The following is a 25,680-nucleotide window of genomic DNA, read 5'->3' as shown; positions in this document are numbered from 1 at the left end:
CACACTATGTTCTTTTCAGCAAGCAAGTTCTGTGTGTAAAACATTTAAAAAACAAAATAACTTAAATAAAAAAACCTCTTAACCCTTAATCCTAAACATTAAACTTTTGGTCAGCGAGATTGTGTACAGTATGCATTTTGGTTTATGAAACCAGGACGAAGAATGGGAGCAACTACAAATAAATCTCTAGTAAAGTTAGCTGTAAATGACAAGTAGTGAATAAAAAAAAAAAAACGTTTATTCACTCATCTGAACATGTCACCACCACTTGGTGGTGCTGTCGAGATTGGCTGCAGTTTGTCCTGTATTAATGCAGCAATTTAGCAGGCTAACATGCTAATACCACATTTTCTTGACTAGTAGGTGCACTGGTGTATATAAGCCGCAGCAGCAAAATGTGAGCAAAAAATGAGCCACATTGGACTACAAGCCGTAATATTATGGCGTTATATTTGTGCCACAATTACGCGCGCGCGGAAAAAATTTTTGAGCGTTGAAAATAAAACTGAGCGAGCGAGCGAGTATCCAATGACATTGCTTGTTGTGTTCACCCGGAACGAGCAAACGAGAGTGCGTCACATCGATGTAGGCAGGAGGGGTGGGCTTATATTATTAAAGTACAAAAACTAACAAGGTATTTCTGTCAAATGATACAATACAGTAATAATAATAATATTAAAAGTAATTCTTCAGCCAAGTCCGTGTTGACGCACTCTCGTTTGCCCTTTTCAGGTGAACACAGGGCAAACGAGAGTGCGTCAACGTAGGGCGTACAAGCAATCTCATTGGATACCAAGCTGTCAATCAAAGTGCTTTTACAAGCTCTGATTGGCTGGTTTTGTGGCACAAACGCGTGAGCAGAACTGAGCGAGCGCAGAGGACGACTCGAGCGCGCGAGAGCTCGATGTTGAGCAAACGCGATGTTGAGCGAGGGAGGGAGGGAGTATCGCGAGCGAGAGAGGGCTATCCCGAGCGAGCAAAAAGGAATTTTGAGCGAGCACTTTCTTTTTCTGTGTTCAAACTCCATCGGCGCGCGCTTAAACTCTGATCATTACGCGCTCAATAGTTTTTTTCTTGCTCTCAAAATCTGTTTTCGCTCGCTCAGTTTGATTTTCTCCGCTCAATTTTTTTTTCCCGCGCTTGTAATTGTGGCACAAATATAACACCATATAATATCAGATCTTTACGCAAAAAGATGGTATATGAAGGTTTTTTTTTTTTTTTTTGTAATTGTCTGCCAACAGCAACATCCTCTCTTTAACAGACTGAACATGCCTGCATGTTTCCAACATAGTCCCAACATATTCATAGAAAACGGATGGGGGGGATATCTGTTAGATAAATAGCAGTTCAAAATCGAAATCAATGCTTAATAGCATTTTTTTTGTCTCCCTTTGTTTGATAGTTTCTTTTAGTGAACATAACATATCCTACATAATTCATATACAATCATAAATACATAAAATCACATATACTGTGTACTGTGTATAAAATTTACACATCATAAATTTCCCCCAAATTTTATACATTCTATTATCAAATTTAGACACACACACACATATATATACATACATATATATATATATATATATATATATATATATATATATATACATATATATATATATTTTTTTTTTTTTAATAATATAGTTTTAACTCTTTTTGAGCAGAGCCATTGATTCACATCTTTTCAGTTCTCTTTGATAGTTGTTCCATAAATTGACACCTCAAACAGATACACACATTTGCTTGTTGGTGGCTAGCAAAACAAGACCAAAAAAAAAAAAAAAAAAAAAACAGTTAAGCCGCATGGCTCAAAACATGAGGAAAAAGTCGCGGCTTATTGTCCGAAAAATACGGTAAATTGATTTCTATTTCAGTAAGCAAAAAGGGACGTGGCGGGCTGACAGACGTTTGAAATGTCTACCCTGATGATTACAAAGTCAATTGTATGAATAGTCTATTCATACAGAACATTTTTTAATTGACTCTCTTTAGATATTGTAAACATTAAAGGGACGCTTGAATGATTGAACATCGACTCCTTGTACGTATGTGCCAAAATGGGCCTAATGTTTTTAGAAATCATAGATCATTTTCTGTACATTGGAGCATGTTACACGTGCCCATCAATTTTTGTAGAGGTGAAATGTACGAAAAGGGCTGTTCTCTACTATAATTTGTTTGGGGCGCTGCTGAACAGTTTTGTAAAATTTGCGCAAAAAACTGGTAAAACCTCATTGACTTTGCCAGGCCTGATGTACGTGCAAGCTTTCATGACTCTTCATGCCTGTTTTGACTTTCAAAACTTGTTTTCTTAGAAAATATCTTGTTACCACGGTAACAGGGATTTTTGAAACTTTACAAACTTTGTGTTTTAATATCAATAAGGCACCTGAGGAAAATCTGACCTTGATTGTGCTAACCTTCATGGAGTAAAACATCAGCTGAAGACATGCACTTCCACTAGCCATTTGGTGAGAGTTAGAAGACAGACTGGAGTTGAAAAACCCATCCATCCATCATCTGCTTATCAGGGGCTGGGTCACGGGAGCAGCAGCCTCAGAATGGAAATCTAGACTTCCCTCTCCCCAGCCACTTCGTAGGGATCCCCAGGCCAGCCGAGAGACATAGTCTCTCCAGCTTGTCCTGGGTCGTCCCTGGGGCCTCCTCCTGGTGGGACATGCCCAGAAAACATCACCAGCGAGGTGTCCGGGAGGCATTCTAACGAGATGCATGACCCAGATCAACTGGCTCTTGTAAACGTGGAGGAGCTTCGGCTCGACACTGAGTCCGAATTTCGGGCTGGGTTTGGCCCAAAATGTCAATTATTACGTTTGGGTCGGGCCTTTCTCACACTATCTTTATAAAAATAAACATATTATTTATATTTAAATGTTGTATGGATATTATACGAAGCATAATTTGTTATTAAAAAATAATTTGGATAAAACAGAGAAGGTGTTATTTTTAGGTAATTGCTTTTTAACGACTAAACAGGAGCCGCAGAGCGCAGAATACTTAGCTCCAGATCAAGCCATGGTCTCGTGAACGCTGAGGCACCACTCTCTTTATTTTCCCCGCAGCATCCATTACATATTTTTGACCTGATATTCTGATATGGAGCAGCAAGAAGTTAAGAATAGATGAAAGACAGGGAAATTGAAAAGACAAACATGAACCGGTATGCCATGCACATGTGAACGCTGCGGGTTCCTCCTCCTCCTGAGTCCCCCCCCAAAAAATAAAAATAAATAGATAAAATTTAAAAATCAGTTTTTTTTCGGGCTTGGGCCTGCAAATCACGTTAATTACTTCCGCTCGGGGTAGGTCGGGCTTTAATACCCGCGGGCCGGATCAGGCTGGATTTCAGGCCAAATCTTACACCTACCGCCATCTTTTGTGCCACCAACATTCCTTACATTCACCTTGACACATCCTGTGCAAATATGATTTATACAGTATGTGTTAAAATGAGATGACTTCGAATTTTTTTTCCATCAAACTGCTTCAAAAGACTTTCGCATTTCCAAACAAGGGAAATGGACAGACAGGTGTAGTTCTAGAAACAAGAGCCAAATCAGTAGAAACCTCAATGAAAAACTGAAGATTTGATGAGACGTGCAGCTTGTCTCTTTTCCATTTACTGTAGTTTCAGCTTTACGGCACTCTCAATCGGCTGTGTGATCTCGATTGTTAAATCAGGGCGCTGCTCGAGGTTTTGTCAGCAAATGTTAAAGTTTTCCCAGGGGAGGGCTGCCCCCTCATGATGATGCTGACAAAAAAAACAAAGCAAAAAAAAAAAAAACAACAACAAAAAAGTGATGCCACAAAATATCATAAAATAAAAACAAACATTGTACTCTTTGTTTTATAAACACAGACACAGCAAGTAAGTCCCATAGGGTGTAAGGCAGGCACGTCCAAACCCAGTTCTCTAGGGCCGCCTATCCGGCATGTTTTGGAGGTTTCTGTCCTCCTAACACACCTGACTCAAATGAATCCAGCTGCATTGGTTGACGGAAACATCAAAAACATCCAGGATAGGTGGCCCTCGAGGACCGGCTTTCGACACGCCTAGTGTAAGGTTAGGTATTATCTGTGAAAACCTGTCCAAGAACTGCGAGACGAGCACCGAAAGACTGAACAGGACAGGACATCGGCGGCGTCTTACTCTCGCCTGATATCAGCGAGATTCTCTCTGATTGGCCGTGTGCAGCAGGCTCTTCCGAGTAGCCACCATGTTTTTCAGTGGGTTGTGAGAGGCCGAGCAGGATGTTGTGGAGCTCTTGTTGGTCACGGCTGTAGCGACTGCAACAGTAGAGCGCGGCCGGGTCAAGCGGGTGAGCCTCAGTGTTGAAGATGTAACCCCCTGAGCTCAGGATGCACTGGCCATCCTCTCCACCATCAACCCATGAATCTGTCCCTCGACTGTGCAAGAAGTGGGTGGGGTCGAAAAGTAAATAGAGGTATTTAATGGTCTCCGCAAGGAAGAAGGATTCCATTCGGTTGTCCAGCTGGTGGTCTCTGAGGTCTTTCACCTGGATGCACAAACGCCATCAGCTTAGACCGATGCCTTTGCACCATCTCTGCCAATAATGCACTCACACTTGCATAGCCACATGGCGTCTTGGCGATCCGCTCAACAGATTCAACAGCATCTAGGCCAAGCTGCAGGTATGTGTGATCGGCTGTTGCCTTGAACAGGTACATGGCGCTCTCTACCAACTCTGTAAAATAGAGTAAGCAAAGATACATGGGGTGAGAAGAAATAAAACAATGAGGTCATATGAGGTAATGATGAGTGATGCACAAGCATACGAGTGCATACCTGACATTATGATAGAGGGGAAAAAGACATGGGGGGGGGGACAAAGCGGACTTAAGAGATGTGAGACAACAATTAAACCTTATTTCCAACTTTACTTGCACTGTTTATGCTGCTCCTTCCTTTGCAAATGACTTATTAAGTAGTTGTACCTAACCACCATGCACACGGGCACTTTATGCACTTGCACATTAGTGTAGTTATCCGTACACAACCCACCCACTTAAAGTTCATACTTGTGCTTTGCTACTTATGTATTGTTTGTTTTTTACTTAACTTGGTACAATTTTTTTTTTAACATTTGTGTGGACAGCAACGTAAGAGCCTTTTCCACAAATTTCTGCACAAATGTACTTAAATTTAAATTATTAAACCTTATTCACTATTATTCCTTTTCGTCTCAATGTCTTGGCTGTGTATAGAGGGGAAGACGGTGACCCGCAGTTGCCCTACGAGTAGGCGTTTAAATGTCTCAAAAAGAGTGAAGAATTTACATTTGAAATTCAAATTTATTACAAAAGGTAGGATGATCCCAAAGCTTTCTTTCCTCTTTCCCGATCTCTTTCAGCCGCTCATGCGTGATTGACTCAGGAACTCCCTCCGCAATGACAAAAATAAATAAATAAAGGAACTGCTCTCAACTGACTGGCCACGCAATCTGTCAATTAGCTCAAGGGGCATCCGACAAGACACTGGCAATGAGGAGTGGATTTCGATTTCTGAGAGTGGGTCACAACTGCCTCAAACTGCCCTCATCGGTCGATTGTCACACCGGGAGCTAAGCACGTGTCTTGTAGGAGTGCATACGTCTTCTAGAAGTGCCCGCATCTTCTAGGAGTGCCCTTTGAACTTACTGACAGATTGCCTGGCCAGTCAGGTTAGAACAGTCCCACTTCTTTTTTTTTTCGTCAATGCTTCATTCTATCTAGTTAGATGTCCGAGCGCCTACTTGCAGGGAAATTGCGTTTTACCATAATCCCAACTACGTACAGCTAGGACACGAAAATGATAAGGGTCAACAGTACTGCAGATATTGTAAAAGGTTTAATAATTTAAGATTTACGTAACTATGACTACTGCAGTGGTTCAACATCCAAGGAGTGCCTGTGGCATGTGCATTTACAGTTAACATGTCTGTCTGGCATGCACAGAACCTTCACCGCATGTCTCTCCGCTAAATAGCTTTTTTATTTCATGAAAAAAAAAATCTGCTGTGCATTGAGGGTGCAAAAGGGAAGCCGCGAAGTAGAGAGGGATCACTGTAAATACTCCCAGTCAGGATGATCACATTTCCTTGTTGCAAACAAACGGTCGTTCCTATAGTTACATATCCTGCATTCTGCACCAGTGAGCAGTCAAAACACGACAAGTTGAAATGAAACAAATAATAAAGGATGAGGAAAATGTAGCGCTAAAGTTCAAAGCTCAGCACGGTTAAGAAAACAGGTGAAACAGGGAATCAAGAGATGAAGAAATTACATAAAGAAAGAAATTAAATATTCACACCGGGTCTGAGTGGATATCCCTCCCTCTTGTCCACAGTGTAGCCCTGTGAGATGCTGTAGAACTCCGGCAGACCTCCAAACTGCCGCCAAACCGAGTAATAGTTCTGGAAGGTTTTGACGGCACCATCCAGATTGCCTAGCAAAGTCTGAAAAAAAAAAAATCCAATCATTTTAAAGCACTGCTCACCTAACTGAGTGGTTTCATGTAGGGGGCATGGATACCTGCAGGCCAGGCCAGAATGCTTCCAGAGACTGGAACACAGGCATGGACACTGTACCCTTGTGCATCTGCACCCACAAATGCCAGTCGTCAAACCGTGTGTAGTTCTCAAGTGCCCGGTCGTAAGCTGTTGTAAAAGAATGACATCTTATCACAAAGTGGTTGCATCTATGTAAGTGATGGGCAGGTTTCGTGACTCACCGTCAAACATGTGGAGCAGCTCCTCATCCTGCAGCAATATGGCACCTTTCATCAGATACTCAAAGTACGAATCCACGCCTGCTCCGATGCCTGCATCTTGAGCCACCCACTTTTTGGAGAAAACATCGATGTGGTTGCCAACCTGCAAGCCCACAATGACAATGGAAGTGATTACAACATTAAATACATGAAAATTCATTCAGTTCAGTGATCTTCTGAACATCATTCTCCATGTGATTTGGTGATTCTTTGGCTTTTTAGCAGAGGTGAAAACTTCATCAGCACTTAACATTTAAAAAGCCAATTTGTCATTTTAACACTAGGGGGCAATGTTTCCTACATGTTTGCATGACAAAAGCATCTGCTTTTCTCACTCTGTGTAATACATTATTTCCCCGATTGGCTCTTGGCCAGAAAATGCAAGACTGAATTTTTTTTAATTCCCTAATTAAAGACTTTTTTTTAGTAAATTAAACCTCAGTAATATTTTGTTTCAATTGTAATGTATGTGACAGATAAAATTTAGACTAATGTTCATGAAACCGTCTTGGGCAGGCATCGACCATTTCAGAGTCATGTAAAGCATGATAATGCTATTCAGGGACATGTTTGTTAATTGCACTCTCGTCCCCTGTATTAAACATGATGGTGTATTATCAGCGGCGGGCCGTGACTTTCACAAGTACGCCTTCTGTGATGTCAGACCCTCGAATAAATAGCCCTCATGAGCACATTACGCATTACTGGGCTACACAGGCTATTTTCCGGAGCTTTTAAACGTCAATAAACCCGCATCAGCCATTAAAACTTGTCATTATACGTGATGCTGTCAAAACTTATGTTTTTTATAAATAACATTTTTAAACAAATATCCACGAAATTTTATGAAGTACAAGTTACAAATCACAGGTTAATATAAGAAGAACATCATTTTATTTATTTACGATTAAATGAATATGAATGAAATAACACAAACATATGAAAAATAAAACAATAAATAAAGAAAAGGCTTGCACTCACCAAAACAAATGGGCGGTCACAATTGATCAGTCTTTTCAATACCTCCCAATTTGTCTTGACCTCTTCATGCTCTCTTTCTCTTTGTACTAAAGCACCGTAGCGCGTGTGTCTCGTTGCTGCCTTGGTTAAACAATTAAAGTTTGCAAAGTGTAGCTCCAAACACCAAATCGGTCCTTTGCAAACAAAAGGCACTCCCAGCAGAACTATTTGCCAGGGTTAGCTCACGCCCCTGGTAGCCCAGTCAGAAATATGGACAAGTTGGGACAGGTTAGCTAATTGCTAAGCTAAGCCTAGCCAAGCCAACACTGTGTAACTTGCTTGTTGAGCATTGCACCTCCTTCCTGCAGTGAGCCTCCATTCACATCACGTTCAACATGAGGCCTCTAGATGGCGATTTTATGACTTGATTTGCTATTACAGCTGTCCATTATGTTATACGAGCTGCTCACATATCCATCTGCGCTAGTGCAGAAGCCCGCGCTGCGTTGACGCGAAATAACTGGCTAAGGCAGATTACATACACCCTGGCGACAAGTTAGATGAATTCTAATTGGCTAAAATCTCCAACTTAAAACTACAACACTAGAAGGAGCGTAACCACATGGATATAACATGATACGAAAAGAACAGAATATGGAGAATAATTTTATAATAAAAATTATATTATGTATTTAGTAAAAATGTATTTATAAATGAAATTGACTTTCATTATAATTATTATAGTTTATTATAGTTATGATAATGATGTCAGGTTATGTTAGGCCACCACTGTATATTTTACCCTGGGGATAAACCTGCTGATAAAGCTGGCTTTGTTTTCATGTTATGATGATCCACTTATGATTATGGCCAAAACAATAATCACGATTATTTTGGTCAATATTGAAATCACTATTCTTAATCACGATGATTCATCATGTTTGGTCAAACATGTCTTTTTCTTGCGTTTCAAGGATTGATACTAAAAAAAAATAATAATAATAATAAACTAAAATAAATAAAGTAAATAATTTATGGCAAAAACTTGGCACACAGGACAACACAGCTAACTTACTTGCTGAGAGCAAAACAATGAAAAAATGAAGCCTAATTAGAATCAAGCACATACTACAACAGACCTGTAACAATATTCACAACAGCCTTAAGGATTTTTTGCTAGGAAAAAAACAAACAAACAAAAAAAAACAATACAAAAGTACCAGATTCACCCAAAGTGGTTTGGACTTAGCAGTCAAATTGTCATTTTTGGTCATTTTGCACTGAAATTATTCCAAATTATTGCCAATTGGATTTTTCACAATGGGTCTGAATTGACAGCTAGTATGGTATATTAAGGGGTGAGAAAACCAGAGGTTTTTGTCATGCAAACATGTGGGAGACATTGCCATCTAAAAGCTTTTAAGGTGGAATCTGAAAACTCAGGAGTGCACCCGCGAAACCAGCTTCAGCGTTGTCATTGCATTCCACTTTTGACACGAGAAAGAAGACACGCGCTATCTCGTCGGCACGGGTTTTGCAGCACTTTATACTTGTTGCGGCTTACCCCCCGGAGTCAGACGATTTTCTTCCATTGTGTTGGCAGTAAATGGAGTCTACAGCATACAAACATTAGTAGATTCAAACGATCGCTATTCTTTTGTTTTTTTTTTTTTTTGAATCAGATTCATCACCTCTGCGTGCATGCTCGTCTGAAAATAATGACAGACCGACGATGACGTGAAAGCGGCTTGGCTCTGATAACTGATTAATGTCGGAACCAGCAAAAAAATGTAAGTTGTCCACCTCTGCTTTTTAGCCTGACAGACTTAATCCAAAACAGGAACAGCCTCAACTAGAAAAGATTGAACGTGACGTCACATTTTGAAATGTAAACATTATTTACATTTTTTTTGTAATATTAACCCATTCACTGCTGAATATTCAAATTTGTCAGCTAGATCCAAAAATGTACCGGAACCAACAAATTTGTCACAGTTTTGTTTTTTGTTTTTTAAACAAACAGGCTTGAGAGAAGGTCTCGCCAATCTTATCTGTAAAATTCAAGCTTTGACATGACTATAATAAACAGGTAGTAATAGATGGCTGTTGTGAAATTTTATGGATTCAGGTGCGATAATAAAGTAGTCTGGAAAAACAAAATGTCTTTTGTGGTTTCTTTATATTTCAAGCTTCAAATATAGCCGGTTCCGACAAAACAGTCTAATGGTCTATGAGAGAATGTGAAGAGACAAGTGGGAAGATTGTTATTCACACAAACTCCTACTGGTTGAAACCCAGCCATACAGACATTCCTCTGTTGAATTTATCGATTAGCAGAGGGGGATGAATTACGACAAGACGAAAGGCGAAGGCAAAGCACTTGCTATACTTCTGCGTTGGAACTTTATTATCTGTCTAGCTCGTCTCATTCTAGCTTTACAGAGATTTCACATGTATGTTAAGTGAAAGGTTCTGAGGTGTTCGCTAAAGAACAGTGCTATGCTGAATTCTTAGTTTTCATTACATGTCATAGCTGTATCACTTTGGGTTTGATGGTAAATAGACTTTCACTTATATCGTGCTTTTCTACCTTAGGTACTCAAAACGCTTGACACTAACTAGTCATTTACCTACTGATGACGCAGCATCAGGAGCAACTGGGGGTTCAGTGTCTTGCTTAAGGACACTTAGACATGGTCTTGATGGTCAAGGGATCGATCCTACGGCCTTTCGGCTGGGAGACGACTGCTCTACCACCGTGACATGTCACCCCAAAGGCTAGAGGGTTGACCTTGGCTAATTTTGTCATGAGAAAAATGCCAACAATTTGGAAGTTGAAAATTAAACAATACTCTATTTAATTTGTATGTTTTATTGTAATGTTATTGTAATGCATATGTATAAGGGTGTAATGGTTCACAGAAGTCTGTTCGCTACATACTTTTGTTTTGGGGTCACGTTTCGTTACAAGTTAGGCCAAACAGGAAAAAGAAACAAAAAGATCAAACGGAACTGCATTCAGCTTTCAAGAGCTCTCAAAGCTCGGGAACTGGCATGTTGGGATAATCGTGCATCAGAATTTGATTTATTTGAAGATGGCATAGATGAGAATAAAAACTACTTGAATAAAATTCTACCTCCAGAAAAGACCAAAACAATGGAAAAATCAAAAAGTAAATTAAAAAGGTAGTATATGTACTTCCGAGCCAAATTGAAGTGACCTGAAAGCAGTCAAAAAAGAAATAACATCCAAGGTGCAAAATGAAATGAGCTGACACATGACATTGAACAGAAATTTACAATACTGATGACTGAAATGGAGGAACAGAAGGAAAAGCTCACCGCTACGCTAGCGCGAGGGGAAGAAGTGGAACAGTGGAAGTGAGAAGGGGAAGGGGCTAGAGACACACACAGCAGCACACGAACAGGAGAGACAGGGAGGGAGCCGAGAGAGCTCCATATCGCTACAGAGAAAAAAAAACAACACGGTGGAAAGTGGAAAGGTGAGAAAATGGATAGGAAACGCAGTGAAATTTTGACTCATTTCAACTTTTTATTGATAGTTCAAAGCCAGAGTGTAGACTGTGCAAAGTTAAAACAGGGCAGATATTAACAGAGAGGAGAAACAGGATCAACCTCTCAAAGATGAGGCACTTGGTTTTTCTTAATCCCAATCTTCGCTAAAACTTTTACCTGGATGCTGCTTTTTTCTTCGTCTTTTTGTTTTTTTTGGTTTTTTTTTTACAAATTGTAATTTATAATTTGTTGTGTGGTAATCACAGCTTACTTATGTTGTTTTTATTGTAAATAGTTAAAAAAATTATGAATATTCACAATCAGAGATTGGAACTTGACCTTGTTTTGAGATGGGTCTTTGTTTTTGTGCTTTATAATTAATTTTTTCTAGCACTCCATGTTGAGTATGTTCAGAAGAATATAAACCAAGTCATATAAATAATAAATATTTGATATACTGTATATTTTTTACATTAGTAATTCGTTTTATACATAACCTTACATTAATTTTGGGAGTACTGGTAAATTAATTTAAGCAACAAAAGAACTGAGGAGTCATTTGGGAGCCGAAAGAGCCAGCTCTTTTTAGTGAACCGAGCCAAAAGAACCGGCTCTCTAAAAAGAGCTGGAATTCCCATCACTACTTGTCACGTCACTTTGGAGGTAAATAAATCCTTTGTATATTATTTATTTATTATATTATTTAATCGTATACATGTATATTATATATAGGCAGCACTTACTATATTATTTTGATACCAGTTTTTAATATGTATAGATACTATTTTTATGTTTTTACCTGGGGTTTTACATGCATTAGCTAATTAATTACCAGGCCTGGGGTTTTACATGCATTAGCTAATTAATTAACAGGTTTGGATTGCCCGCCATACGGTAAATTTGGGGGAGGGGGGAGGGTCCTATACTTTGGGGAATGATGGTAACTTGAGGAGTTTTGGAAGTTTACCACCGAATGGCTTCAAAGGGAACTCAATATACTGTAGACATGGACCAGCAAATTCTGTACACACACAGAGAGCCCTGGCACCTACACCAAAACCAAATTCACAACTCGGGCCAACTGCATGCTGTGAAGGAGATGGAATTGAAGAATGCCTGGGGAACGAAGGGAAGCAAAATCTTTCGGGCAGTAGTACACTTTCAGAATGCTACAATGGAAGGCTTATTCGGATACTAAGAAAATACCTAGAAATAGGAGATCATCCACTTTAAAACGGTGGTCTCCAAACATTTTATCACCACGGACTGGTCAACTCGAGATTTTTACTGCGGACCAGGGGGGTCAAAATGTACAAAAATGTACGCAAATCACATTAAGTAAATGATAAAAATTAAAAATGCTATTCTTTTCAAGGAAAATACCTGGCACAAACGAAAATGCGACGAGCTAAGCGCATACAACATATGCTATCTAACATTATGAAGATAAGAACTATTATTAGCTAGATGTTATCTACAGTCACAAGTTGTTGGAACAACAAACAAACACAATTTGGGCATATTATCATACATCAACATTCTCTTAAAAAGAAAGCACAACTTACAGAGACAGTCGTGGTCCAGATTTCACAGAGACAAAATAAAGTGTGTCATCGACTGACTGCTCTCAAAACCACAACATCCTTCTCACTACAAAAATCTTCAACACGACTATCTCTCTGCAGCATGCCCTGATCAATGCAAAACGAGTCCTCAACACAAACTAAACTAAAACGATGCTCTTCAACCACCCCTCCACAACTGACCTTCCTTCAGTCATAGCCCTAGACGGCACAGTAATTGTTGGTGGATTCATATAAATATCTTGGTATTTGGTTAGACAAAGACTTAAATTTCAAATATCATATCTGCCAATTGTCAATAAAACTAAAATTAATTCTCAGTTTTCTATATAGCTCCAGATCTTGTTTTTCTATTCCCACTCGAACTCATCTTTTCAAAAGCTTATTTCTATCGCAGCTCGTCTATGGCGACACAATCCATACAATTGCATATCCCAATACCCTGGCAAAAGTGGTTCCTATTCATCACTCTGCCCTGAGATTTATAACATTCAGCCTTCAGAACCCACCACTGCACCCTATACTCTCCCACAGGACTATCATCCCTCAATAATCAAAGACTATCACACTGATATTACATGATTTATAAAGCGGTTTCTGGTACCCTTCCTCAATACACCTGCTGAAAAGTGTGCCCTATTTTAGCCCATGGGCATAGAACGATCTGCAAGCCCCCTTGAAACCAAGCTCTCTCATACCTTTTGTTCATTCAAACATGCTGTCTCCAACCTCCTTGTCACTAGATGCTCTTGTAAATAATTGACTGAATTGTTGCTTTTATTAACATTTTTTTCAAAGTCATAAATATTATTTCTCTATTTCCTGTATTATTATTATTATTGTTATGATTATTTTGTTTCTTATTTTTTCTTAGACTTTCCTCTTTCCCACCCTTTTGAACTTTTGTCAAATTCCTCTTAATGTAAACTCTTCTCAAGGACATCCTTGCAAAAGAGATGTAAATCTCATTATATTTCTTCCTGGTATTAAAAAACTGTTACACTAAGTCAGTTCCAAAACATTATTTCGGGTGCAGCCCACACAGTGGTTCAGAACCACTGCTTTAAAAGACAGCTTCACAAGATGCAAATTCATTTGAGGGATGAAATGAAAACATATAACAATGAAAACGTATAACATTGCCCAAGAGGCTAATAGGAAACAGAGTCCACGTCGGCGGGGTTGCCAGATTGAGTGAGATCCTTTTTCTGCTTCCTGGTTGTCATCTTGGTCCGCAGAGGTTCAAATGCATCGGATGGAGGTGTCAAAAAATTACTTGCTTTCAGTATTTGGGATAGCAATTGAAGGATTGATTGCTAACTCATTGGGAGAATCTGTTGAAGCGTGCGTTCAGCTAGCCGCCATATTGAGATCTACTAAGACAAATTGCCCAGTTGCAGCTTCAGGAACTGTCAACCAAGAACTAAAAGAAAGTTCAAGCTTCAGTCGAAGATGCAAAGCCAAATGTGGAGGCAGCAGTAATATCACTTCCAGCGCCACCATCAATTCCAGCTCCACCCCTAGTAACACCGGTTCAAGCTTGGCCTGTCATCAATGTGTATGCTCAGTGAGTACCACAGATTAAGAGGCAATCGGGTTGATGGGAGACTACAATCTCAGGGTCAAAGTTCAAATTCACAACGGCAATATTTGAGTCCAGTCAATCCGTGGGGAAGTCCGAATAAGGGCCATTGGGGATGCCCAGAGAACCCTGCAGGGGAAAGTCAGGTGCCAATAATAGCATCTTAACTGGAAAAGTTAAGGGAAACAAATATCAAAGTTCGTCATTACTGGTGCAATCTACACATGTATAGGTCCAACGTATGCCTCAGACAACCAATGTCTGGCAAATTTGTCAAAAGAGTAGGGTTCCTGGGAAAGCTTCAAACAATACCAGATGGCTCATGCTCGACTAAGAAAGGAGGGAGAAACAAGCATGATGACAGTTCTGGTACCTAAACAAACAGAAGAGAATTTGTTCGGGAGAGATGCATTATATAAATTCAATGCAAACATTTTTTGTACGCCTGGCAGAGTGAAAGTTAACAGAAAGAGAACATTTTTAAATGAACATTGAGATAGCATGAGCAAAAGTACACTGGTTAGGAGCGCTATCAGAGCCAGTGCTTCAGGCACATGACAACATTCACACAGTACATTCTTGCACACATTCCTAAAGCTTCAAACCGTGGTCTGAGTACCACTTCAGACTCAATTATGATCTGTAGAAAAACAGAAAAATGGGAAAAACAGACTAAAGGCCTGATGGTATCACTGACTTCTGTAGTTATCAAAATTGCACAGAAGGTTGCAATATTAAATCTATCCATCCATCCATGCGGAGTCAAAATCTTTTTTTTTATTTTTTATTTTTATTTATTTTATTTTATTTTTGTATAATGGTACTATGTGCTAAATTCAGTACCAAATATAACTTTGTTGGTTAACAAACATTTTGTGTCCCAAGGATTTGGGGCCAAAGATGAAAAAACTGTCATCGGTGTTAGGATGCAACTGAGAATCTGTTCATTTTTCTGTATCCGGGTGAAACAATGAAACACAGTATAAATCACTGTGCAAAAGTATTTGTGTGGATGGGGGTGTAAGAAGACAAAACATCAAGGATAATGAATAAAGGTCACCGCATTTGCTGGCAATGGTAAATGAAATCTTGGGACAAAGTGAAATTTGTGCACAGAACCATGTCAGAAAAGGTTTAATCATACCCATTTGACACATACCAGTTCCAGAAGGACCAATCAAAGATCTTGTGTTAGATTTTGTATACAAGATCCAATTGGTGCATTGAAAGAGGTACATGTTGGTGTAACTGACCGATTTAGACTTTGGAGTAAAGTTACATTCCTAATTGGAGAAGTAATTCCCCAATTTGGCATACAATCAGAACTCACAGCCATCAATCAGCCAATCGATCAATCCATCCATCGATCCACTCAATTATTCAATTTCTTATCCTCATAAGGGTTGGGGGCTTGATGGTGCCTAACCCAGCAGACGTCGGTCATTAGGCAGGGGACACCCTGGACAGGTTGCTAGCCAACTGCAGGGCACAGAGGAACGTACAAGCATTCACGCACCCAGTCACACCTAAGGACAATTTAGAGTGTCGAATACATCTGCCATGCATAATTTTGGAGTGTGGAGAGGGGCCTTAGTATCCGGAGGGAAATGACGCGGGCTTGAGGAAAACATGCAAACTCCATACAGGAAGGCCAGAACCAGATGGAATTGAACTTGGTTCCCTTAACTGTGAGGCGGATGTGCTAACCACTGCTCTACTGAGCCGCCCACAGTTAATTCAAACCTTAACTTTTGTAAGTAAGCACATTGGTTGGGTACTGTACCTTGAAGGACATTTTGTAGTGTGATGATTGCTAGGGAGAGGAAGGTGAGATCTATCTTTTGTTTCTCCTGTTATTAGTGGCTTCCCTATTATGTAACTGCAGTTAGGTCAATTTACACTTACCAGTCCGATGTCTGACCTGGTCTTCCACAGGGCCCTCAGAGCCCGACGTGCAGTATCCTCAAAAGTGGCATCGCCTGTGAGTCGACTCAGCGTGGCAAATTCCAAGATGAAGGTTCCCACACCAGCGGTACAGGTGACAGATGTCTCTGTGGGACTGACTCCCCGCAACAGGTTGATCGTGCCATATGGCATTCCAGTGGGAGTGTCGAATGCTGGAAAGCATGGGGATATGGTGGTTATTAGCGTTTGCAGTTTTTATGCTCTCGAGTAGAGCAAATTGTTCTGTTCTTCTAAAACCAGAGCATTGAAACATCACCATATGTGCGTGCGAGAGTGGAGGTTTGGTACCAGGTAACAGTTTCCTGGCAGCATCCTCGGCCATCCTCAGGAGTGGTCCGGAACATGGCCAGCCGGGCTCCAGCTGCATTCCGGCCCGACCTGATAGTAGGTGGGCGGAGAGCAGACCCCCCACCACTGCAGAAGGGACACAGAGAAAAACACTGTTTTCATGCTCAGATACCAATGGTGGCTAGTTTGAAATGCTGTCGAATACTACTTAAGGAAAAGGCAGCATACCAATTTCATCATAATACCTTGATCTTATGCAATTATGCAAAAAAAACATTTCGCCACTCCATACCACCAAATGCACTGCTTCAAGCATGGAATTACACCTATGCACAAGCGCAAGACATAAATACCAAAACATGTCATTCATAAACGCCTGTGACAGTCAAATGGCTGGCTGGCTGTCTCTCAGAAACTTCTCGAGCCTTTAATTAAGTACCATCTGTTTCCACTTTGTTTGCGATTCACTGTTCCTTTTGTTGTTCTCTACAACTGGTAGCCCGTTGATTGGAAATGGTTCTCCGCCTTACTGTGGCATCTTTGCCATAGTGTTCACAGATGCACTCCAAGTTTCTATTTTGGGTTCCCTTTTTTCATATTCCCACCTGGTTGTTAGCTTAGTAAATGACATTGGTTACCTTTTTTTTTCTTTTGCTTTGGCTTTGCTTTTAATCTAAATGCTAATTTAATTGTCAATAGCACTGTGTTTGATTGCTTTGGAGAGGCCTTTGCCTCAATTTTCTGTAAAACACATTGAACTACTATTTTGGTATGAAATATCTGATACAAATAAACTTGCCTTGGCAACAGGCAAAGACATGCCTACACTGATAACAGACAGTGCAAGCAGCACCAGCCTCAAAACTTACGGAGTGGCAGCACGTCACACAGCATCAACTTCTGGCATCCACGGACATAACAAGGGAAGCACAAATTATCCAGGACAAGCTTTGAAACCGTTGCCCTGTTTGGTGTTGAAGGGCTCATAAAAGCAGAGCAGCTGTTTCACATTTTGTTACAGCCTGATTGCAAAATGGAAGATTCCCCCCTTCAAAATTCCGTGAGATATCCCCCTTACCGTGCTGGAGGAGTTTGCATGCATCCTAGTAGCTAAATTGTCTAGAGCTTGAAGGCTAGTCCTCCCTCCATTAGGGGGTGGTGTTTTATCAAGTACATTGTCCTTCGGTACAGGAACAAAGAGTTTACCATTTGTCCCTGTGCCACGTTCGTGAAAGGAATGTTTACATCGTAGTGATGTGAAGCTGTTCACCTGGTTTTTGTGAGTGCTGTAATTCTGATTATTTGTCTTCACTGTATTGTTATGTATTTATTGTTGGTTTGCTTTGATGCATGGGCTTCCTCATCTTTGTCTTAAATCTTATGTTGACATAGAAGAGTATTATTCTTCAGGGCTTTATGCCCCTGGCAGGGTCACCAATGGCAAACAGGTCCTAGATGAGGGACCTGACTAAGCACGACTCAGAAAACCCTTATGCGTAAAATTATTACACTCAGTTTTCTCTTGCCCGGACCTGGGTCACTAGAGTCCCCCTTTGGAGCCAGGCCTGGAGGTGGGGCTTGCTGACAAGTAACTAGAGGCCAGGCTCAGCCTGAGGAGGCTGATATCTTGGCTGTGCAATCCCTGACTTCATAAACTAGCCTTTGGCACTTGGAATGTCACCTCACTGGCAGAGATGGAGGTTAAGTTGTTGTGTAAAGAAAAAAGGTTCAGCATAGATAAGATTGATCGAATTCACCTTAACACCCAGCTTGGGTTATAGTACCAATTATCTGGAGAAGAGTTGGAACTTCGAACCTGCAGTTGCCCCAAAGGAGGGCCATATAGCAGGTGTGCATGTTCTCATTGCTCTCCAGCTTGGTGCCTGTACATTTACGGTTTACTTTGGTGGACCTGACAATAGTGTGCCTGCACCTTCTGGTATGGGAATGGGTCCTGAGGATTATTTGTGCCTTTGAGCAGTACAACAACATAAAAAAGTACAGTTCAGATACCCACCCTTTTTGGAATAATTAGAGGTGCTGGAGAGATTGCTCTGGGAACTCATCCTGCTGCGGAACTTAAATTGGGTAGATGAGTTCCTTAAGGTTCCAGAAGTTGTAGAGTTGTCCTGGTTAACATGCCTCTACAACCGCATGGGCTTTTTTTCTCCTTACAAAGATTCAGGGATCTTGTTTGTTTGCCCCCCAACTCCCACCCCTTCAAAAATGCCTCCTAAAAAAAAGTGCTATCTTCAGGCCCAAAACAAAGTCATTTTTTTGTATCAGTGACAAGTCGAAAAATACCAAACACTCAAAGTAAAAAGCCAATTTTTCTAAGAAAACTGACTATTACATCAGTAGTTGCAATATGAAGATGATGATGGATGCGCCATGTTGGTTAATTCTATTTTAATTAAACAATACAATTTACTGTGACATTTGTTAGTATCTGTAGTTGGTTTTTGCTCATGTCTTATAAATGCAGTTTGAACCTTGTCCTTTTTACTTCACAATTTTTGGGACTCCAACAAACATCTTTCTCAGGACCCATAGTTTTTTAGTATTGTGAGTCCGGGTGATCCAACAGTTTTCAGAAGTAAAATGAGCATTTGACCTGGATCACAATTGGAAAAGATAAGACCTGTGTCATTCACACTGCCCTGAAAAGATCAGATATAGGTTGGCCAGGGTTTATGCTGTAGTGTGAACCTAGCCATAGAGTCCAAGGTCTATGTCAATTATCCAGTAAATATTCCTTGATGCCATCTTCCACAAAGATGCCATCACCCAGTGATATGCTAGCAATCACTAGGTGGACACTTGTACAAACCTCTAATGTTCGTCTCAAAGACTGACACATTGATGTCAATGTCAAAGTTGATTGTTTCTTCAAGGAGCGACGCTACCCGCTGAAACTCAGTTTGGTTTCCCAGCACCTTGATACACAGACACATGCATGCACAAACACTTTTGTCAAGTATCAATGTACACAGTACAGTTGAGCAGAAAAGGAAACCCATTCCAATCTCACCAGCAAGGTATCAAGTGCGTCGATGAGCGTCAGTGAGAAACTGAAAGAAAAGAAAATAGGCAATGATGATGTGAATTTAAATTTTTGACTTGGAAGGCAATCTTTGAACTTACCTGCCCCAAGTGTCCTGACCATCACAGGTGAGGGGACGAAGCTCATCGTAAGGGAAGGCATTGTCCAAGTAACTGTTGTAGGCATGGTAGAACATACCTTGGATTCGCTGTCTGAAAGGTTTTCAAGCCAAGGTAAGCCAAATTTATTCATACAGAACATTTCTGCAATAAAGCAGTTCAAAGTACTTCACGTGGAACATTAAAATACAATTACAAAGAAAAAGTTAATCAAAAAAGTGCATATTATCCTCAGTTGCAATCCTATGCACATCTTCTGTAGCATGTTTACGTTATACAGGATGTTTAATAAGTGTCACTTTACAATAACGCAAAACGCCAAAACAGAAATGGGAAGCAAGTAGGGCTGCGCAATTAATTGAATTTTAATCATGATCACGATATTGGCTGCCACGATTAATTAAGCTGATCCTCAGCGATTTTAACATTTAATAAGTCAAGCACTTTGATTTCAAGTCAAATAAAGCACTTTGCCATCCTACCACTAGGGGGCATTGTTTCCCAAGTGTCAATTGAGGCCCATTTTGAAAAATCCGATAAGCAAAAAATTGGAATCAATTCGGTTTGAAATGACTGAAAATGGCATTTCGACTGCTAATTGATTAAAATGTGCTTAAAAGTAAATAACGTGCTTGGTTCTAAGAAGGCTTATTTTTTTTTCATTGGTTTGCCCTCAGCAAGTATCACCTGTGTTGCCCTGTGTACCAAGTTTTGTGAATTTGTTTTAAATATTTGCTTCATGTATTTTAGTTTATCATGACTATTTGTAAGTATCAAGCCTTGAAGCCTTGTTTATATACTGCTTGCACAACCGTTCACAACCTTGGTGTCCTACTGGACAGCGATTTTAAATTTGACAAACACATCAAACTTTTGTTAAAACCATTTTTTTTCCAGCTGAGGCTTCTCGCTAAATCCAAAACTTATCTCACACAGGCAGATTTGAAGAGTGTTATTCACTGCTTCATTTCATCCAGGTTAGATTATTGCAACTCTTTGCTTGTTGGCCTTGATCAGTCTTCAATCCGCCAGCTCCAGCTGGTTCAGAACGCAGCTGCTCGTCTCCTCACCCATACCAAAGAAGCATTCTCATAGCACACCAGTACTGGCCTCTATGCACTGGCTACCCAATCCTTTCAGAATAAAATTTTAAATATTAATGATCACCTTCAAAGCCCAAAATGACACCCCCCAAAATAATCGTTTATTATTTTGGCCATAATCGTGCAGCCCTAGTAGCAAGATAAGACCAGTTTCATTTGGAAGGTGATATCAAGTTTGCATTTGAGCTGGTTTTGTCAGGTGATTGTGACATAGTATTTCACACATGAATTTAGCGATTATATTTATTTCTGCCTAAATTATTACGCCTTATATTAACGTCAATATGACACCAGGGTTTGAGAAGCAACACATAATATGTTACATCCCCCTTAACATAGGCTAAAAAGCAACATATAATTTTATTTTTTCATTTCTGTTGGAACCCATAGCTTTTTAGTATCACGAGTTCCAGGGACCTATGCCGTATTTCCCACGCTATAAGGTGCACCTAAAAGCCTTTTTTTTTTTTTTTTTTTTAAAGAAAGCTGATGGTGCGCTTTATATATGGATCAATATTGAGATTGGGATTCGTAGATGGGGAATGAACTGATAAAGAATACGATAACAATCACAGTTTACACTTGATTAACAATTTATTACGAAAGAAATCGAGGTAAGAAATTTACAGCACTCTGGTGAAGCTTTTTCCACCTCTCGCTTGCATCTGTCTATCCAACAGCGTGTGTGTTAAATGATTGAGACCGGCACTTCTCTCTACGTCTAACAAGCGGGAGTTGGGGTGAGAGTTTTGGGGCGGGAGTAGATAACAACTCCTGCCCTCACTGGTCGATGGTCACGTCGAGAGCCAATCACATGTCTTGTAGGAAACTCAAACACGCTTTCAGGAGGGAGACAATACACGATTGGCTCCTGGTGCAACCATTAACCAATGAGGGCAGGAGTTGTAATCTACTCCCGCTCCAACACCTGCTTGTTAGCTAGAGAACAAGAGAGTCCATGGGAGCAATAATACTGTAATTATTTTGGGATATGTTTGGACATTTAAGTTGTCTTAGTTTAAGGTCATGCCAAGTACTTCCTATGTGTTGTGCTAACGTCGCTAACGTCAGACGTGACAACATGCTAGTTACCTAGCGATTCAAGAGGTGTTGAGCGGTTTGTTCACAGCAACCCAAAAATGTGTTTTTATGTGAATAAGTACAATGCTAGCCGTAGCTATGGTCAGTTTTATGTTTTAGTTCTACGATGTGTACTTTTGATGGAAAGATGATGTGTGTACAGATGAAAAGTGCATGACCACAGTAAACAAAGAACTTGTGTCTCGTTTTGTAACAAGCTGACATATCAATAAATTATAAAGATGCATCAAAAACCGAAACAGATGCATAATAGAATTAGCAGTTCCAGAAGTGGAAGAGAGACATTGCGGTTTGTGATGTATTACATTACAGTCTAGTTCAAGCCTGGCATCTCATTTCCCACCAACAATTTTGCCTTTCGTACCCTGAATTTTTTTTTCTTTTTCGGAAGTGACGCTTCGTAACCTGAATTTTTCGTAACAGAGACATTCATAAGCAGAGGTGCAACTGTATTTAAAAAAAAAAAAAGATAATTTTGTAAAATGAGTACAAATCTCTTCTCAAAAGACAAAAATATTTTCCACAGCTGCACGTCATTTTTTTCTAAAGGCAAATGTATTTTCGTTTTTACAAGTAAAAATTACCACTGTACATGTTGCTTTTTTCTACCAAACTTACTTCCATAGGTTTGTATGGTCTAAAAATATAGATGCTTATCTTTTAATAATTCTGTAGTTGTTGTGGCTTTTTCAATAAAGTTGTGTTAAAAATGGTAAATGAGGTGGCTTATTTAAGGTTGAAATATGGCTGATATCAGGAACAGGTCTGAAAATTGCCTAGCCCAACATAGGGCCAGAGTTGGGCCAAGCTATGGTTACATGATCTGGCTCCGATATGGGCCTTATGCGGCCCATGCTGTGGACACCAGATGTGGCCTATTTTTCAAATAACGAGGAACTGTGTGGGTCTACATTGATGAGTGCAAATGTTTTGTTAAGTATAATTGTTATTAAATCAATGGTACCACATTACCTTTAAAATTCTAAATATAAGTTATTTTAAATGCTCTCGAAATAAAATGCTTCTTGATTAGACTATTTAAAAGTGTCATCGTGGATTATTCAACATTGTCGTTTACCGGTGTACGTGAATACAGCACGCACACAGCGTATAGAGACCATACTTTGGAAGCATGCGGCGAGTGTGAGCGACTACAAATACAATTCGCCATTGGTTTCAGTGCATGATAACGCGGAACCTTCAAAACATGGGCAAATGTGTCAATACTGGTTAGTGACCCCAAGCTTCCGCTGACAAAGAAAATGAAGAAACAACTCTTATCTGTCACGTAGAACGCGGGACAGCGATCCAGGCATACGAATATTAAAAGGCATCAACACAATACATGAAGCGGTTAGAAACAAGCTACATGCTATGGTTAATTCTTGTTGTATCGCGATACCTTTGCTGGCGTTTTTATGCTCTTTTATTTACGCTGGGCAAACAAACCATGCATTTCCTTTTTTCTCAGTTTTTATTCGCGAATGACATACAAACCAGAAATTCACTCGGCCACTTTGACCAAAGTTTTACCCTTTCGCTTTCTGTACATAAAATAAACACAACTGCCCCCATCTGGGTGGCAGTACCCATGAAATAAATTGCGATTACTAGACCTACGAATATAATTGTAAAAATATGTAGGTTGAATAGGAAACATACTGACATCTTATTGAAATTTATTATGGGTTTTCAAAATGAATAACCGTCTAAATATTACATATTTACATTTTAAGGCTATGCAGTGTGTCTGCCTATTTGTGGAATCTCGAGCTCTGGTGTCAAATTGACGTCATTACGACATATTAGGTAGGAATTGTGACGTTGTTGAAGCCCAGGACTGATATACACGTCCCGTCTTCATTTAGTCACCTATGGTTCTCATGAATTGTTTTATAACCCCCCACTTTACCCTTTTTCAGGATGAAAATAGACTAAATGCAGTTAGGTCATGTCGTTGGTTGATGTTCAACTTCAATTTTGGATTTAAGTCTATGGGAATAGGATTTTTATAATTTCCCGAAGTTCGGTGCGCGCGCGTGCTTACCTAACATCGTGCATCTCTTCCTCGGTAAAATGATGACATATCACCATACTGGTACACACACACAGGAATAATGCAGTCGGCAAGGAGGCGCCCATAGCGGCTAAAATAACCATAAGAACCGCAACCAACCGCAGTCAACAAACCTCCTTTGCAAAGTTGCTTTCGATTTGAGGTTTCGAAGGTAACCCGGAAGTTCTTTTTCTTCTTCTTCTTCTTCTTCTTCTTCTTCTTCTTCTTCTTCTTCTTCTTCTTCTTCTTCTTCTTCTTCTTCTTCTTCTTCTTCTTCTTCTTCTTCTTCTTCTTCTTCTTCTTCTTCTTCTTCTTCGTCTTCTTCTTCGTCTTCTTCTTCGTCTTCTTCTTGCTATCTCATTTCTAAAAAAAAAAGACAATATAACTTCTTCTTCTTCTTCTTCTTCTTCTTCTTCTTCTTCGCTATCTCATTTCTAAAAAAAAAGACAATATAAAAGATTTATGCATTGCATACACCAGCAACAACAAACTGAGTTACAAGCAAAAATAATTGAGTGCTGCGAGACTGCTTATCACGTCCTCCTATATGGCTTTCCTGTGCTGAGTCTTTTTTTGTTTTCCAGAATTCTCGCTTGTAGCTGTTACACTTGGTTACTTAAAAAAAAACAAAAAAAACACCTTATTTAACATAGTGTGGCGAGGCGAAGAAATCACACGTGCTAGTGGAAATCTTTATACTCTTCGCATGCCATCACAAAACTGATATAACAAAGTCCAAAACCCAACAGGTTCAAAGCATCAAAGGATCATAGCAACATGCCTACTGGGTGAGAGACATGGTCCGAGTGCCTTCAGACCACCCTCGCCTATTTTTTTACCATGTAGCTTTTTTTTTCCAAGTGTGTTTTATTTCTCCGTATAAGATTGAAATGAATTTGGTTAATCAACTTGATAAATTTATTTGGAATTACTGGGGAGTAGGGTGGATAAATGCATCTTGATAGACTTTCTATTTTTGTTTTGTAGATTCTGCCGATGATAGAAATGTCTCGCTGTAGCAATAAATTAAGTTGGGATTTACATTGTTATATTTTGTTCTCTATTTCCAGAGTTTTGTCTTGCTTTGCTTTTTTTGTTTTATTTGTTAACACTGTGTCTGTGGTGCTACAGTTACACTGCAATTGAAACATAACACAGTAATATAAGTAAAACATGCAAACAAAGCCAGCTAAGAGGTTCAACTCATGATGAATACAGGGGACGAAAGTACATTTAACAATCATGTTCACTGGATGGCATTATCGTGCTTTACATCAGTGGTCCCCAACCACCGGTCCGCGGACCGGTACCGGTAGGCTTCACCCGAAATAATGTTTTGGAGATGATTTAGTTTAATGGTATGCGCACACCGAACACGAATGAGGCGAAAAAGCGTAGAGTTCTGTATTGTAGTCAATGGAGTTCGCGTGACTGGGTGCGAATGCACGTCAGGCGACGCGATGGACGCAAATGGAGCGACATTGTGACATTGAAAACTTTTGCCGCCGCCTCTGTCTGCTGTTGATATTACATATATTACATACATAGTTAGAAGGATGATGTGGCTTTTT

At 39.9% G+C, this 25,680-nt stretch overlaps 1 protein-coding gene across 1 annotated transcript; it reads right to left on the bottom strand.

Moving 5' to 3' along the window:
• Nucleotides 1-3,028: 3,028 nt before the first annotated feature.
• On the bottom strand, nucleotides 3,029-24,278 carry edem2 (ER degradation enhancer, mannosidase alpha-like 2). The gene is made up of 11 exons (XM_088408738.1): nucleotides 24,101-24,278; nucleotides 19,832-19,942; nucleotides 19,719-19,758; nucleotides 19,518-19,623; nucleotides 16,688-16,813; nucleotides 16,340-16,551; nucleotides 6,755-6,896; nucleotides 6,556-6,680; nucleotides 6,335-6,479; nucleotides 4,609-4,730; nucleotides 3,029-4,541 (listed from the first exon to the last, which is right to left on the bottom strand). Exons 1-11 carry the CDS (start codon nucleotides 24,211-24,213, stop codon nucleotides 4,089-4,091), a joined length of 1,695 nt encoding a protein of 564 aa, XP_088264864.1. The 5' UTR covers nucleotides 24,214-24,278; the 3' UTR covers nucleotides 3,029-4,088.
• Between the last annotated feature and the right edge of the window lie 1,402 nt (nucleotides 24,279-25,680).

Source organism: Hippichthys cyanospilos, chromosome 2 (assembly GCF_059441005.1).
Source record: "Hippichthys cyanospilos isolate Australia breed blue-spotted pipefish chromosome 2, RoL_Hcya_1.0, whole genome shotgun sequence".
NCBI lineage: Eukaryota > Metazoa > Chordata > Actinopteri > Syngnathiformes > Syngnathidae > Hippichthys > Hippichthys cyanospilos.
This window is presented reverse-complemented; position numbering and strand designations above follow the sequence as displayed.